General features: G+C 38.2%; 6 protein-coding genes across 12 annotated transcripts in view; 3 read left to right on the top strand and 3 right to left on the bottom strand.

Moving 5' to 3' along the window:
• Positions 1 to 396: 396 nt before the first annotated feature.
• Positions 397 to 16,515, top strand: part of LOC124314826 (LIM domain only protein 3-like) — a 347,499-nt gene continuing 331,380 nt past the window's right edge. The window contains exons 1-2 of the mRNA XM_046780213.1: positions 397 to 561; positions 714 to 804. The gene's annotated coding sequence lies outside the window, so the exon portion shown is untranslated. The remainder of the gene's footprint in view (positions 562 to 713; positions 805 to 16,515) is intronic.
• LOC124314864 (troponin C-like) lies at positions 1,560 to 4,016 on the bottom strand. Its single transcript, XM_046780273.1, has 7 exons — positions 3,775 to 4,016; positions 2,763 to 2,787; positions 2,556 to 2,699; positions 2,373 to 2,492; positions 2,184 to 2,315; positions 2,050 to 2,112; positions 1,560 to 1,992 (listed from the first exon to the last, which is right to left on the bottom strand). The coding sequence occupies exons 1-6, from the start codon at positions 3,775 to 3,777 to the stop codon at positions 2,087 to 2,089; spliced, it is 450 nt and encodes a 149-aa protein (XP_046636229.1). The 5' UTR covers positions 3,778 to 4,016; the 3' UTR covers positions 1,560 to 1,992; positions 2,050 to 2,086.
• LOC124314706 lies at positions 5,641 to 7,943 on the bottom strand. The gene is made up of 7 exons (XM_046780018.1): positions 7,804 to 7,943; positions 7,667 to 7,729; positions 7,351 to 7,600; positions 7,134 to 7,288; positions 6,866 to 7,067; positions 6,557 to 6,808; positions 5,641 to 6,497 (listed from the first exon to the last, which is right to left on the bottom strand). The coding sequence occupies exons 1-7, from the start codon at positions 7,906 to 7,908 to the stop codon at positions 6,025 to 6,027; spliced, it is 1,500 nt and encodes a 499-aa protein (XP_046635974.1). The 5' UTR covers positions 7,909 to 7,943; the 3' UTR covers positions 5,641 to 6,024.
• Positions 7,216 to 11,128, top strand: LOC124314742 (histone-lysine N-methyltransferase MECOM-like). 2 transcript variants are annotated; one of them, XM_046780087.1, is made up of 7 exons: positions 7,216 to 7,300; positions 8,685 to 8,912; positions 9,033 to 9,126; positions 9,313 to 9,577; positions 9,653 to 10,343; positions 10,425 to 10,505; positions 10,585 to 11,128. In XM_046780087.1, the coding sequence occupies exons 3-7, from the start codon at positions 9,045 to 9,047 to the stop codon at positions 10,705 to 10,707; spliced, it is 1,242 nt and encodes a 413-aa protein (XP_046636043.1). In that variant the 5' UTR covers positions 7,216 to 7,300; positions 8,685 to 8,912; positions 9,033 to 9,044; the 3' UTR covers positions 10,708 to 11,128. The 2 variants fall into 2 exon arrangements, with proteins under 2 accessions (XP_046636043.1, XP_046636044.1); XM_046780088.1 differs by lacking the exon at positions 8,685 to 8,912 and having other exon boundaries at positions 7,247 to 7,300.
• On the bottom strand, positions 11,708 to 14,166 carry LOC124314559. The gene is made up of 5 exons (XM_046779755.1): positions 13,719 to 14,166; positions 13,441 to 13,644; positions 12,938 to 13,380; positions 12,065 to 12,110; positions 11,708 to 12,021 (listed from the first exon to the last, which is right to left on the bottom strand). The coding sequence occupies exons 1-5, from the start codon at positions 13,981 to 13,983 to the stop codon at positions 11,708 to 11,710; spliced, it is 1,272 nt and encodes a 423-aa protein (XP_046635711.1). The 5' UTR covers positions 13,984 to 14,166.
• On the top strand, positions 14,227 to 16,398 carry LOC124314698 (F-box only protein 21-like). Of its 6 annotated transcripts, none has more exons than XM_046780009.1 (7): positions 14,227 to 14,659; positions 14,740 to 15,100; positions 15,175 to 15,320; positions 15,372 to 15,705; positions 15,769 to 15,857; positions 15,903 to 16,093; positions 16,199 to 16,398. In XM_046780009.1, exons 1-7 carry the CDS (start codon positions 14,355 to 14,357, stop codon positions 16,264 to 16,266), a joined length of 1,494 nt encoding a protein of 497 aa, XP_046635965.1. In that variant the 5' UTR covers positions 14,227 to 14,354; the 3' UTR covers positions 16,267 to 16,398. The 6 variants fall into 6 exon arrangements, 5 of the variants coding, with proteins under 5 accessions (XP_046635965.1, XP_046635961.1, XP_046635960.1 ...); XM_046780005.1 differs by having other exon boundaries at positions 14,230 to 14,659; positions 15,769 to 15,849; positions 15,901 to 16,093; positions 16,159 to 16,398; XM_046780004.1 differs by having other exon boundaries at positions 14,230 to 14,659; positions 16,159 to 16,398.

Genomic DNA, 16,515 nt, shown 5'->3' with positions numbered 1-16,515 from the left:
TAATCCAATAAAGAACAGCCCATCGATCGATCAGGGGACAGACACATTTTCTGTATCGCAACGGACTCGTATATACTTATTATCAAATTACAGGAAGAAAAAAGGTCTTTGCCGCTTTCTTACAAGAAATTACCTAATTAGCAGGCACATAGATTATTCTCTCTGGGCTTCCAGAGGGTCATCCAGGGTCTTAGGTGGTGATCTAAAAGTAATTATCTGCGGGTTTCGTGCAAATTATTACTTTTATCTTGACTTGAGGAGGATCGATTTTTAATAGCATCGATATCTTAAGAAAGTATGGCTAATTAGAATATTAGTGTCGTCTGCTTTCGAATTTGTTTCACAGTTTCAAATGAGAGACGAACACGAAGTTTAAGATTATAAATAAAATGGGACGATAGATGTTTTGGTTTTTGGAAACATAGGCTATGTGGCTGCACGGAAAATAGGTCAACAATTAAAATTACAAAATTGTGGTCGTCGTGTGTTGTGTCAACTCTGATCGCGTCTCTTTATAGAATCGCTCAGCACACACTCCTTGCTGTTTAGCCGGTTTAGCAGGTAAATAAAACACGATAAAACTAAGAATTCAAATAGAATTTGTGTGAGCTTAAATAGAAGGTATAGTTAAACCTGTTCCAAATTAGTGTATGTAAGCCTTCTCTCGATGTATGGCAGTTTGTTTGCACTATATAATATTTTCCCTTGTGCAGATTTCAGGCCAGAGCCATCATAACCACACAATATGCAAGTTTTGCTTGTCATGTACCTCTCGTCAGCAACAATATCAGTTTCATTGCTTGGGTAATGATTTTCTATACTTTTATTAACCTGTGAGCTGCTGGGTATTTTAATAATGCATTGGTTGCAGACATACATCGTGCATGATGCAGTTTACAACCTTGAATTCTTCTTTTTATTGACAATTAGGGTCAACCAAATGTTTCACTGTCAACTAACCTTACGTGTTGTTCCTGTCATTTTTGTAAACCATTTTTATTTTTTATAGATAAACAGCAACCTTATTCTTGATGGGATAGAAACTACCGATGTGGTCCGAATTACCTATCTCTTCTTCCCCTTTCTTTAAATGTCCTCGTGTACACCCATGTGAGTGTGGGTGTATTCACGAGGACACCCTTTATTTCCTATCCTGCCTGGTGCTGGATTCGACTTTTCAACGGATGGATGAGCCCTTGTGGATGCCTGGCTGTATTTCCCAGGCTTGAAGGTAGGAATAATTTTCTCTATTCTTTCCTTTTTGGCTATTGGTCTTGATTATGAATCGTTAGATAGTATGGAGTACGATTATTCCTAAGCTAGGCACTTGACCGGAATGTTTTCTCTTATTGCCGTTTTTGTTTTTCTCAGTACGTTTTCTTTACTCATTTGTCGAATGACTGCAGATCAGGCTTGTTTTTTTGTTTTTTTTTGTACCCCATAGCTTTGTCTGTGGATGTAACAATCGTATTCCAAAATATTTTCATCTGGAAAGTTGTATGACCAACCGGCCGCCACACCGGCACCTCTTCGTTCTTACTTGTTTATTAGAGGTACCATTGCACAAGCGTGCTGCACATCAGCAGCGTGTATTTTAAATCATTTGTTTCCTTTTGTTTGAATTGATATTCAATCTACCCATGTTGGCACACACTTGGCGTTATACACTCGACAGAATAGCCTAAAAGAATCGATTCATATAACCAAACGACAAATCAATGATGCGGAACGTGACATTTGATATTGCCCAACTCTCTCTACTTATTACACACTTTCTCCAATTGTTGCACAAATTTTGGTAAAATAAATTGTTGCCTCCGGTGACGATTAAAGATGTTTCCTTGCAGCAGCAGAGAACATGAAGAAAGTTGGTTGGTTGGTTGTTGAAATGAATGAATTTTTTAAGCAACTTGATTCGTTTGACCGCCCCCTCCCATCACACATCAAACATTTCCCCACGCCCAGCAGTTGCACCAGATAGTAAAACATCGACTGTAAAGAAAATGTCAATTCAATTTGCCAAATAATTTTTATTTTTAATGATTTTACCTGCTGGTTTATTGTTGGCGACGAGCGTGATGACACGCTAGCTGCACATCATGTTCACGAAACCTATAGCGGACAGACATATACGTAATTACGTATGTGTCATATTTGCGAAATTAGAATAAAGTAATGAAAACCTTCGACGTCAATTCGACCCGTTCCGTCAATGTCAATTTCTTCAATCATTCCATCCAAATCGTCGCTGGTCAACTTGTCGTCAATTTGAGCCAAAATGTCCTTCAGGGTTTGAGTCGTAATGTAGCCGTTCCCTGCGAAAATATAATTCCATATAATTCTCTTATTTTAATTTCGAAAATGGGATTTACCTTCTTTGTCGTACAACCGGAAAGCGTCCCTCAGCTCCTTTTGCATCGCCTCGTCATCCTCTTCATCGAGGATGTCGGAAGCGATGGCAGAGAATCCGTCAAAGTTGATCTTTCCCGTGTCTGTTTTAACAAATTCCATTGAATCTGGGCTACCATTTAATAAAGAGATGATGATGGATATACTTTTAGGGTCGTGTTCCACCAGCGATCTCGTTAGCTCCTCCTTATCAAAGGGCAAGTTCATCATTTGCAGGATCGTGCTGACTTTGCTCGACTCGATGTATCCCTTCTTGTCAGAGTCGAACGTCTGGAAAGCCTTCAGCATCACTGGTGAAAAATTTAAATGATTGAATCTAACATTCTTTTATTTAAATTAAAGAATTTACTTACTGTGCCTTCTCTCTTCTTCGGGGTCCTATGACGTCAAAGTGTCCATGAAAAGAAAAAAAGTAAAAATCGATTTCCTCATTTGCCTTGTGTGTGTGTCTATACACAGGTGATATGAGTTGGTGCATGCATATATGAAGGACACGCACCTATTCATAGAAATCGACGCTAGAAAGAAACACGAAAGGAGAATGCAAACGCATAACAATAGAACGAAAAAAGCTAAATGAGTATTGTCCGACTTTGCCAAATGACACGCCAGCAGTAATTCAAAATTCATTTGGCCCCCCCTCGATCACTATACTACTCTACCTTCCCGTCTGCGTAGGTTGGGTAAATATATCCACAACGTCCGCAAACGCTCAAAAGAATTTCGGCCAGCCAGTAAATCGTCAAAGTCTTTTCTCTGCTGCTGCTGCCCATCCCAACTAAACAGTTGGGGGGGAAAACGCTTCCCGAATGTGATTTGACGAGAGATGGGAGAAAGAGGAAGCAAATGAGTCTGTCGTCTGTTTATTTTTCCAGTGGGCTCCACCTCGTTCTGGAGCCGCGTGACTTGGCAATCCGACACGCATAAAGATTGTATATACGCAGGCCTATCTATCTATCGTGTGGAATAACTAGGCAGCGTGTAAGTCTATCGACATAGTGTAACCATAGAACATACAAGGCTGATGACTAAGCACCGGGGAAATTTTTAAACCATTTTTCTAGGAAATTAATCTTCAGCCGAATAATGCGACTAGACTTTTAGTATCCACACGCTGGGCTAGTCAAAAGAAGAAATTTTTTGAATTGAAAAAGTTAACGTAAAATAAAGAACCCGACTGGGCGTTGTCTGTAAACACAAGATGATATGAATGATCAATTCTAATTAACTGTTGCAACTACGCAACATTTTCTCATTCATTTTTTCATGTAAAAATTAATTCTCATCTAACAAACGAAATTAGATATGATTCCTGTTTCATGCGCCACTGGATAATTTGTTTAGTAATACAAATCAATTGCTCACCATAGTTGAAAATAGTTAAGTTTCAAAGTCCTGTGAAAATTTCAATAGATAGAAGTACACTCGTTCGATTAGGATTCAAAAATTTGAGCGCGTTTCAGTTGGCCCAAATTTTTGTTGAATTAATCGAATCAGGAAAAAGAGACTAAAGATGAGGGAGATTGGCACAAATCCTCGAGCTGATAATAAGCCACGACGAAGATGACGACCATCAGGTGGACTGATAACAACTGAGCTGCTCCGGCAATGTAACCAGCCGCCAGGACAGAAACCCGTGTCCGATTCCCATAGTCGCATTCTTGTTGCCAACGATGACAATGGTCTACTAGCCTACATCAGCGAAAAGGAGCGAGAGCGAGGCCACATCACTGATGTTGGGCAGTGCCTTGTTTGACTCGCCACACTCTCTCTACGCAGGCACTTGTGATTTTGCGAGAACATTCCTCTTGTCGCATTGTCCAGCACTTAAACATCCCCAGAAACAACAAAGGCCCCATTATCGTGACATGTTCACTTTCCGATCTAATTCGACGTGACCATCCCAAAAGATATTTAGACGTGTAGGTGAACAACAGTTTGAAAAATTCACTTCGTCTTGGCTGTTTGTGTGTACAACGAGAGCGGAAGTTGCGGAAGCGTGACAAGAATCATAGGCCTATAATTCAAAGGTGACTTGCATGGCCAACTTGGGAGGTATACAGTAAGACATTGCGACGAGAAAATAGAAGGAGGGAAGAAAAAATCCAGTTGCCAAATTGGCCTCGCGACTCGCTGCTGATGATATGCCGGCCCGGCTGCTGAGCCGGCAAACGACGGCTGGTGGCGTCGTGGCGCCCACCCGATGATGTTGACGACTATATCCTACCCTCTCTCTCTCTCTCTCGAAAAGGCGATCCAAAACGTCAACTCATCTTTTCTTAACTTGAAAACTTGCGCGAGTAGTACGTAAGCAAACACTTTTTGGTGGCCGGCCAAGATTAATATTTATTTCTCCAGCCACAGTTGATTCCAAAATCCTTTAATAGTTTTAAGTCAATACTCTACTTAAAGGGATTATCTTTTGGGATATGGTAATCCTCGTATTTTCCGCATCAAATCAACTATTAGGAGCGGTTATCCTACCTTGATGATTACTGGTGTAAATGATGCTGGGATGTATCAATCAAGGTGACGGATGATGGGAAAATTGTTATCAGTTGATGTCCGCGTATCGGCTCGAGTGGCTCATCTTTTCTTAGATGTTATGATGCATGGCGGAGCACGAGAACCGAAACTAATATTTTAAAACAAGAATGGTGTGGCTATTTTTAGATAGAAAGAACGCACCTGCCGAATGCATGTTGACATTATTGAAACATTCCTTGTTGATAACGATATGTTGTTGTTTCAATGTTGGAACGTACTCAACTGATTGGAAGAAATTGGACGCGAGACTAACGTCAGTTTCAGTCACCTAGCAAGCAAATGGTTTCACAAATTTATACTGATTAAATATTTTTTAAATTATTTATTCTACAGCAGAGGAGTATAAGTATTAATACCTGGGGATGGGCAGTCCTTCTTCAACCCATATTTGCCATTTGTCAGTATTAATAAAACCTCGGTGCATCGGCTAATTGTTCTCAGGCTCCGAAGTTGACTTCTGATAGTCGGGTTATACGATTAGCCATTGCGAATCGCTAACCATTACCAGTTAACTCAGTATAATGCAAAGCGGCCCAATCATGGGTATGGAGAAACGTGGAGAGATGTGTTATCTGTTCTCCCCCCATGACCCAACTAAAAAGGTCTCGTTCAAAGTTCTCTTGTTCTCCCTATCGCTCTGAGAGAACACCGCCATCTAATTGGATAGAATTTTTATCGAGAAATTTTTCCGCTAAAATGAATATTTTACGTGGATTACATCTCGCGCAACTTCTAGCAGACGACATTTTTTGTTACAACTTTTACAAGTTAGAAATTTTACAAGTTAGTTAAGTAAGTTGATCTCCATCACGTGATAAATCTCAACAGGTAAAAATTAAAGGTAATTTTCATTTTGAGAAGTGGTCTATTGCAGTTTTACATTGATAATAATCGAATTCCATATAATAATATTCTTCAAATAAAAAATGTTTAAGGGGAATTCCTGTTACATTTTAATTAAATTGGTAAAATAGAGCCATGGAGGAGAACTAGATAGGGATTATAAGTTGTATTTTTAAGTACCATTTGAACAAGTCATTCAACATTAATTTCACAGTATACTTTTAATTACTGGGACAATTCTTCCTGCATGAGCCAACCATTAAAATGGGTAAAATGACTACTGCTGTCTTGCAGGAACACACCTGTTGCTATGGCTGTAATTTGCACTGAGATTAGATCTCCTGCTTGGAGGTTTAAAGTTAACTGAAGGGAGTATGTTTCCCATCCAGCATTCCCAGTATAGTCATTTGTTTCCCAAGTTTCCCCTCTTCCCACTACAGCACCATTCAATGCTATTCCCACATGAATATATCCCCCAGTTGATGGAATATACGCAATCCCAGATAAGGAGAAAAAATAAGTTCCTGTTCGTGGTGCTGTGAAAATTCCTGATGCTATGTTCATGGCATTTCCTATATTAAGTTGGACTACTTCAAATGGAACGGGGGTATTCAGTTGATTGAAAGTAGTGCTTTTCTGAACGTAGAAATAGACGGGCATAGATTTGACGTCAGCGTAGCCCATCCATTTTTGGAAGCCTGCAATATTTTAAATAGTTTTCAAGTTTTATAAATCAAGTCAATTAAAACGTTAATACCTGAATCGTTCGGCAGTTTCGTGAAATCGCAGTATACGCTTTCGACCATCGTAGTTCCCATTACGTTATACATTCCACTAAGTGTGTACCCGATGCGCCAGAGATCTTGGCATGACTTCGGTATCCCATTCACAGCCACTTGTCCAGAGCATTCCAACCGGCCTAGAGTGTAGACACCGGAAGAACTCTCCAGTTGTGTACGCCCAAAGTTAAGGCGCGTGATGGGCAGAACAGTTTTATCCGTTATAACTCCTGTAGAACAAATTTGAGTCTTTGATACAACAACATCCCCTCCACCCATAAACTTACCGCTATCGACTAGTTGTACAGGAGCTGTAGAATCACAGTTGCACATCATTGATGATTCAACGCAATTTCCATCGATGCCGCATTGGCAAATGTGATTGTCGGTATTTCCGCCTGACCAAAAGTATTTTGGGTTTCCATTTTGATCATTCCACCAAGAAATAGCGGTTCCATCGAACTCCAAAGGTGCGTAGTAACAGTCGTACTAAATTGAGTAAAGTGATACTATATTGATTTGGAATTTCAAATTTTATGAATAAGATAAACTAACTTGAATCGATTGGTGACATTCATTCGATAATTCAGCCAATGCTGCCATTTGCCTGCTGGATGCGTCGTATTTGATGGCTCTGGAATAACATCCAGGATCAGCGCAGTGACCTACGTTCATCGGCCCTTCGCTGTCGTGTGGAATGGATGTCGATCCTGCATTGCAAAGTAATTTTTTTGAATTGTTTTCTCTAATGCTCATACAATTCCCTTTTTACCTGTGGTCGTGTTGCAGTAAACGTAAATGGGATCGTCCCCAACACCTTGTCCGTCAGGATCGATCCAGTGCATTCCGGAAGTAAGGGTTGGGTCTGTCAGCCTTGCCTCTGTGCACGTTCTGGGGATGCTGCTCCTTGCTACAGATTTAGTTTCGATTGCATTGTCGTTTTTCTTTGCAAGTCTGGAGTTAATTTCTCGTTCGTTGCGCAGGTCCAGTTGTAATTGGGCAACCTCTTTTGCCAAAATTTCCTATTGGGTTGTACCATTAGAAATTCGTGCATATCTTACGAAAGATGAAAGCGCTAGGTGACTTACATGTTGTTGTTCGAGTTGTTCTAGCCGAGTATCTTTCGCTTTCAACGCATTTTTCATTTCAATCTTACAGAGAAAGACAAAAGCAAACATTTGGGTTAAAACAATTCTTACTACTGAAATTAAAAACATATTCTTACAAAATCGTCAGTTAATTGTTGTAATCTTTCTTGTACAAAATGGCCATTCGCGATCGAATTGCAACCAAACAAAAGGAGGATACCGACCTGTAGAAGTGTAGCCATCGTTTTTCTCTTTTAAAATAGAACGCACATGAATTTCTTTCTGTTGCCTCTTTTTATAGGTGATTGAACGCTAGATAAGATAGCGGGGAATTACTTTATTTGCCTGTTGATTGATCTGTTGCTTTGATATCGGGTGCAAAAGTCGGATGAGCGTCGGTTCAATGACATGTGTGGGTCACATTTACTTGTTTTTATTGATTTGTTGCCACAGAATCATGGATAACACTTTGCGCTAAATATATTGTGATAAATATTAAAATGTGGCCGGCGTATGGTGACAAATGTACTGCGCAATTCAGCCAAGATCCATCCTAAGTCGTTTATGTAGACTCGAAAGATTGAGCTTTTGAGCTAGGATTATATAGTAGCTAAATCCCATTTCTTGTATCCTATCGCAAAATTTACTTTTGATTAGTTTGTCATGATGTGATACAAACCACAACCAGCATGTCTCCTCTATAACTGTAATTCAATTGTCACTCCTTTTTTAGTTACAAAGAAACGTAATTGATCCATCGTATCGATCAAAAAGTTCTCATGCATTATAACTCAAATTAAATATCCAAAAATTTTCAATCCAAATTGAAAATTTTCGACGCCAAATGGTGTTTGGGTTTAGTGGTTTGCCTCAAAAATGTTTCTACATATCAAAGAGAAAGAACCACTTCTCTTACTTTGACAGTTTAGTTTATTTTTAAGTATTCAAACATCTCCTTATCAGTTAATATCTGCATTTTATTGATGACTACTGCTTCTTATTTACTTTTTTTTATCAGTGATCAGTAACGATGTGATAAAGTGTGAGAAGAAAGCTAATAATCGTCGAGAAATTAACTATCGATTAATTGTTTGGCGCCAAAAACTGCTGCGATAATTAATATCAGACTACTTTTGCCATGGCAACAATAGCAGTTTAGCAGAACCAGTAACGAGTAATAAACACGTGTTTCTACTTTCCAGTAAAAAGTGTTTCGTCCAAGTTTGTGTGTTAAACGAAGTTTACGGTGTGTCTAATCTGTAACGCTGAAATCCTTTATTTCCTTCTTCACTAAAGTTTCCGAAAATCTATAATTATAAATACTTATTAATGTAAATTTTTAACCTGTGCTATATAACCTTTTCAGCTTTCTTGATTGATGAACGTGGTTCTTGGTAGTTATCGACTTAATGAAAACGCAGCAGCAGAATCAGTTCAAAAGGTTCCAGTCCCACTAAAAAGTAAGTTATTTCAAGTGAGATTTATGGCAAGTTACTGCTGCAATAAGTAAGAAACACAATTTAAACAATGAGAAACCCCATGTGATTTCAAGAAGCTGATTGTGACCGCCACCGATAGTGTTTGTTATTGCAACATTGTTTGTACAAAGTGTAGGATTAATGGATTGTATTGTTGTAGGCTTGTAGCCATGTCACATCAGCCACAGCTGTATGTTGAATTGAGAGACCATTCAGGCAAGACACAAGTCATCTCACCTGAATGCATTCAATCTGTGAAGAAATATGCCTGCCCACTGTGTCCGGATGATAGTTTTCTTTCATCTGAACATTTAAAACGTCACTTGTCGAAGATTCACGAAAATAACGCCAAAATCATTCAATGCTGGTGTGGAAATTATTTTATGACTAAGGATGACTTTCAACAACACAAGGAAACATGTTTACGCTTTAGGTATAGATGCAGATTTAAGCAATTTGTTTTGTTGAATGTGGAATTTATTATTTTATTTATTTATCCTTTTTTTAGATTCAAATGCACAATCTGTGCTCGAAGCTTTACTCAACGAGTTAATCTCAAGCGTCACCGAAGTGGGGCCCATTTTGATTTAAAGAAATTTAAGTGCGATGTTTGTCTATTCGCCACTCATCGAAAAGACAGTCTAGCACGTCATATGACAACTACTAAACATAAATTACAATATTCCTCTTCGATCATTCAATCGAGCAAACAAGACCGACCATCTCCAGAAGATAATAGTTTTATTGGTACGTCTCCAGAAGAACTAACTGCTGAAACTTATTCGAGTCGTAGCTTCCAATTTATGGCCTCTAATCCAGAAGATCTTGAATTCTCCGATGCCGAAAATCTTAGCAACAACATTTTAAACGTGGCCAACTTGCACAGTGTTTCAAGTTCCACTTACAACAAGCAAATGACTCTTCCACCGCTGAAGAAAACCAGTTTCGTTGTTTTGTCTGGCACTCCTCAAATAAATCTCAATACTTCCAAGTTATCTCAGGTGATTGCAGAACCGTTGTCTGTGGAAGCGGACGAAAACGTAAGCAAAGAAGTCTCTCCCATTGGCAGAGCTAACGATATTGCGATGCACAGTAACTGCTTGCTTCCTCCAATGAGCAGCGCTCACAAAATCCAAACTGATTTATCGTCCTCTTCTGATGACAAGAATTCCTTGGCTAATGCGACATCCAACAAACAGGTAAGATCGAGTTTGTTTACTGCTCAATACTGTATTGCTTTTCGTTTCTTAAATTTGTTATCCATTTCTTCGGGATTTTAGTTCATCATTTTGAGATCCCTGAATCCCCCCGTTAAAATTACATGGTCTAACGGCCTGCGTGAGAACCACAGCCCAATTCAAGTATTGCTTATCTTTTAAATCTATCACAAACTCACTTTTATCCATTTCATCTTGAAATTTTTCGATTCTTTTCAAATAGCCTAACACAGGGTTACAAACGCAAGGTTTATTTCCCATTAAGATCCACACCGGAAACATATCTTTACTGCCAAGTAAAGTGCTGGCGCCTGTCACTTCAAAAGGTCCCACAAAACGACATTGAACAATCCAGTATCCATCGCAACTAACGGATCGCCCCCCCCCCCCCCAAAAAAAAAATGGATTTTGTTTGTTTGATCGAACAATTTTCATAAATTATATACCTTCATTAACTTTATTCCTTGTTTTAAGTGAACAGAAGTCCCCTTTTTTTCTCAGACAATCGAATCCACAAGCTGTTTCTTTTCCTTCAGCATACTTACAAAGAATTTTAACTTTTCGTCTGTCTTAGTTTGCTTTTTTATCGTTACTTTCATACAGAAATGGCTGTGTTGAAATCCGTTTTATCCTTTGTTCAAGTGATTTCGAATATAATTTAGTATCAAGAAATGTGTGGTAGCCACACACATGTACTTGTTATTGTATTTACAGTTCTAGCGCTACGCTGGCCAACAAACAAGAAAACCAGCAATGTTTTACTTTATTCACCCGTTAAGCGTTCCATGAAAGACTTCCAACTGCAGTTCAATAACATCGTCCATGAGGTAACCATCTGCAAGATCAGCGAATCCGATCGACCTCCGATTTCTTCTACCATTCAACGTTCTCAAGGTAATAAAAGCTCACCCTTTTTAAGCTGTTTTATTTTTGCAATGTTAGTTAGTGTATGTGTTATTTTCTTGAAAACAAATTATTACAAATATTTATGTTAACCAATTGAATTGAATTTTTGTAGAATTTTTTTTCAAGGGGTTTTTGACGACAGCACCAATTGTAGGAGGCGAATGATCGTGCCGCAACCAAAGTGTCGAGAACGTTTTTGATGTTAGCAGCTGTGATCGGTGCGTGGATGATGGCGATGACCAATTAGATCCAGTTCTCCAAGTAGGCTACTGTTCCTAATTCTTTGGGATGTTTTTGTATTCATCGTGGGAAACGGCATGGAGAACGCCCACGGCTTTGTCTAATCTACACTTGAGGCATGCTTGAGGTCCGTTTGGCTTTCAGTTGATGGTGTCACCATGAAATCGTCGAGCCAACAGCGCTGTAAAATGGTATTAATGTCAGCATTCACTTCTGATTCCGTTCTTATTGAGAAATGTCTGGATGACAGTGGGCAAGTCCTCAATATCGAAAAGTACATTAAAAATGGCGATGACAGTCGCTTGTTTTGATTTGGTCCACTTATCAGTGTGCTTTCTCTTTTCAGGTTCTTGAAAATGGTGCTTGAGAGCAACTTTGTAGGGTTGGATCGTAGCAGAGGACAAAGGAAAATAGCTCAACACGCGACGAAAGTGAGCGCAGCGAGATATAGCTTCGATCGTAATGGCTAACTCAATTAAAGCCCGAAGAAAAGCCTCCCATTCTCCCAGAGGAACTGGTAAGTCACCATGGCATATTACGTTCCGCGCTAAGATTACCTTCCTGAGAGTTAATTAACTGAACCTCCGGTAGGGATGTACTAGCCTTTAAAAAATATAGATAAATGGGCTTAACTATTTCAACATATCAAATCATCCCTAGCGTTTGATGGAACTCAAGATTCTCAGCTAAATTTAGGTCGATAGCAGCCTTCGCATGTTTAAGAGATTTTTTTTTTGAATGCAAAACAGAATCAATGCTGATTCTGTCAATCAATCAATTAGTGTAAATAGTTTTTTTTATTTTCCAAGTCATATCTTTGCATGCTAGCGAAAAATGATTAACTATAAACGGAAATGAAATTATGGAAATATAAAACCAACAGACCAGCACGAGAGCATCTGCCATTTGCCTTGGCCAGTACCATGGTTGTTGATATAATGGTTCCCACTGTCTGTGTTATAAGGTCCCATAAGGCAGCTGATTTTTTTGTGATCTTTGGTTACTGCGACAGCCCCGCGACCTGGTGTTGGAAGGGTGGAAGCTTACACTGAAACAACACAGAAATTTTCTAAGTCCCTCGTAAACAAATCAGAGCTATGCGTACTTTGCGGCTTTGCGCATCCGTTAAACAGATTGATTGACGATTTTCTAATTAAGATTAATTTCAGATGATAACAATAGATTTCATTGGTTCAATTTATAACTTGTAATGTGTATTAACATACATACAATTTACATTTAGAAAAAAAAAATTAAGCAAGTTTTGCCATCTTGAAATTTTGTCGCACGTTACTATCAACTTCTGCCAAATTACGTTCTTGAAAACGCTTTGATTCAAAATGATATCTAACTTGTACGAATTCCATTATTAAATAAGGATACGAGTCAGCACGGTGTGTGTCACAAAAAAAAGGACAAAGATTGAGTACTTTGATTTTTGACATACAAATTTCGTCAGAAGTAGGTTCCTGGAACATGTCTTCTGTTGTTACACATGGTAATGCCACAGGTTCAGCTGCTTCTATATCGTTTGGTTCAAATTCTACTCTCAATTGAGATTCAGATTCAGATTGTAGTTCTTTTTCAGGTGGAATGTGTAGGAGTGTTTCAGTAGTAGGTTCCTGGAACATGTCTTCTGTTGTTACACATGGTAATGCCACAGGTTCAGCTGCTTCTATATCGTTTGGTTCAAATTCTACTCTCAATTGAGATTCAGATTCAGATTGTAGTTCTTTTTCAGGTGGAATGTGTAGGAGTGTTTCAGTAGTAGGTTCCTGGAACATGTCTTCTGTTGTTACACATGGTAATGCCACAGGTTCAGCTGCTTCCATATCATTTACTTTTCCTTTTTCAGCGTCAAGTTGGTGTATAGCTGTAACATAACATGTCATGTTTTTAAAAAATATCTTATTACACTTAGTTTTTAATTTACCTATGCTATTTGACGTTGACTTCTTTGCATGTGATGGGATCAATACATTGGTGTTGTTATTCGACAAAAATGATTGATTGTCCAACTGCAGCTTAGGATTAGCAGCTTTAGACTTTGCTGTTATATTTCGATATGGTGACTTAAACCTATCACTGTGAACATACTTCTTTGCAGCAGGTCTTTCGAGTACGCTGACATCATTTCCTGTTAGAAACATACAGAATTAGCAGTATTAGTATAACTTAACATTGTCATGGATAATTAAAATTTGAGAATACCTAGCAATTTACTGGGCCGAGCACCTGATTTTAATTTCCATTTCGGATAACTGTAAAACACGCCTTGAATTTCTCTCCCTTTGAGTATGTCGTTCTCTTCAAAATGAATACTGCAAATTCTGGACTGGCAAGTGAGTCCTGGCTTTTTAATAATTTCCTGCCAGGAATTTAGACACAACTTCGGTGGATGGAAAAACGCAAGACTTTCATTTTCTTTGTTATAAGAAGATTTACAATTAAAAACGAAACATGGTTTGCGTGTCATTTTACATTAATCTGCATTTCCGCCATTAAAACGTGAATTCTTCGTTTCTGCAGTAAGCCATTCAGTTAGAGATTGTGTGGGCAGATGGCAGCACTTTCGTAGTAACCATGCCCTGAGGAAAGATCATTGACGGAGAACTTTCAATTTTTTTCTTATGGGACCTTATAACACAGACAGTGGGAACCATTATATCTACAACCATGCTCCCTGTACTCGTTTTCTATGGAAATGACAAATTTTTTTCTGATCTGGCAATGTCAAGCAGACGACTCTCAAGCTCTACAGAGAATTCATTTGACGTTCAGGAATAATTCAAAGTCAAAACTGTAAACAAGAGATTTTTTTAAATAACAGTTTGTTTTTGTTAAATAATGGCAGACTTGCTTTCGTTTTCTGACGAGGTTTTATGTCGCATACTTGGGAGTATTTCTAAGGTTAAAGACTTGCATAACGTTATGCTAGTATGTCACCGATTCCTACATGTGATTAAAAGCTACAATAGATTGTGGAAATTTGAAAAGAAAGTGAAAAATATGCTTCAGGGATTATCCTCTAAATATTTTTTAATTGGTGAACCCTCTCTTGTAGAAGTAGAAAATATGGTTAATAGTGAAAGTCATGCTCCAGATGAGTGGATGGAAAGTGTTCTTCAAAATGAGATATTTAATCAGAACCTGTAAATAAAATTTTTATAATTTAACGAAAACAAAATCTTACAATTACAAAAAATTTATACATATCACTTTTTTTTACCAGGAATGAAAATTTAACTACAAGATTTTATGCCCGGAAAATGCTGAGGTATTTTAGAAGTTGTGTTATTGAGAAGAAATTAAAACACCTGATGGATTTACCAGAATCCCAGAAATCCATATTAGAAGGGGCTGTCTTGATTTCACAGTGGGTCCAAACAGAACAAGAGCACTTAATTAGTTTAATTGAGGTTGAATTAAAACTTGAAGACATTACAAAATGTGTAAAGCAACATTTGGTTGAAAAGTCAGACACATTTACAGCCAAAGAAATACTGGAATGTATTAACAAAGTTTTGTATCGTGAAATGGAATTCAAAGTCATGCAGTCTGATTACTCATTTGAATATTTTTTTATTGACAAGGTATTTTAATTTACTGTGAATAGTTCCAAACATTTAAATAGTTTATCATTATCAAATAAAATAATAAATTTTAGGTTCTTGAATCGAGAATTGGCTTCCCCGTGACTCTTTGTATTATCTATCGAGAGGTAGCCAAACGAATGGGAATTTACTGCGAGCCTGTTTTACCCCCCAAAATTCTCTTGCATCGTTTTTATCTTAAGTGGAACGCAAACCCAAAGTAAGAGTTCTAAATTCGTTCTTCAATAAATTAAATATTATTATTTTAAAGTCTTGCAGGGGACACTGACTGTAATCAATTGATTGACCCAGCAAATGGCGGTTCTTTGCATTACTTCCATCCGACTACGTGTCCAGTCGTTTCAACTAAAGAATTTTTACAGAGAATGGTGGAATATATGCGTAGAATCAGATTACAAAGTATTAGGTCTGGAAGAAGAGAAGGTCGAGACAGAACCCACTTCCAAAGGAGACGAAACGAACTGTGCTTTTCTCGATTGGCCTGTGCCGTTTCTCCTGACCAAACTTCTTCGATCCTTCTCTATGCGCACCTCTGCTTGGATCTTGACGTCCAGCTAGAAGATGCAGTTCGGCTCCTTCAGCAAGTAACCCTATTCATTTAAATTGTGTGTGATCAAATAGAAAATTTCCGTATGGTTGACGCGTAGGTTGAAACGCTGCACGATCATCGACTAATGGAAAAATGCATTCAGAAATTAAACCAGAAAAATTCGCTAGTCACAAAAAAAGTAAAATTATAATCTTTCCTGCAAATGTATGATTAATTAATTAAACTTTGGATTGCTCACCAGAAGGTTATCCACCTTCGATCATCATCCGTTAAATACGCAGTGGGACTTGTCATGATATACAAAGATAGCGCTTGTAAGCCACCGTTACTGTGTGTAATCGACTCCTGGACACACCATGATCCAGACAGAATATTTTATAACGTCCTTTTCGACGATGGGGATTCTTCCTTCGTTGCTGAAGGTAATCGTAATGAATTTCAAATCACCGACTTCCTACTCAAATTATTTTTATTTTTGTTTTTTCAGATAATTTAAAACTAAACACTAATGTGTCGTTCGTCAGCAGCCATCCGAATATCGGGCTTTCTTTTGAACGTTTCAACGGCCGCCGATACATCTCCAATGCTGAGATGATGACCCTCTTCCCAGACGATGAAGCCTTTGCTCTTTCTCTGGTCGGATAAAATTATATGTATTATCGTATCGCATTATGTAATTGCCTGCCTTTTACTTACATAAGCCGCTACACAGTGCCAAATAGTTTCATCAAATTTTACGAGAAATCAAAAATTATTTAGGCCATTCAGGTTGTTTTTCTTAATTCAACCAATGTACAGCCTAAATGTAAATCAGGTTCTTGTTTCACCTTTTCATTCATCCTTT

This window comes from Daphnia pulicaria, chromosome 10 (assembly GCF_021234035.1).
Source record: "Daphnia pulicaria isolate SC F1-1A chromosome 10, SC_F0-13Bv2, whole genome shotgun sequence".
Classification (NCBI taxonomy): domain Eukaryota; kingdom Metazoa; phylum Arthropoda; class Branchiopoda; order Diplostraca; family Daphniidae; genus Daphnia; species Daphnia pulicaria.
This window is presented reverse-complemented; position numbering and strand designations above follow the sequence as displayed.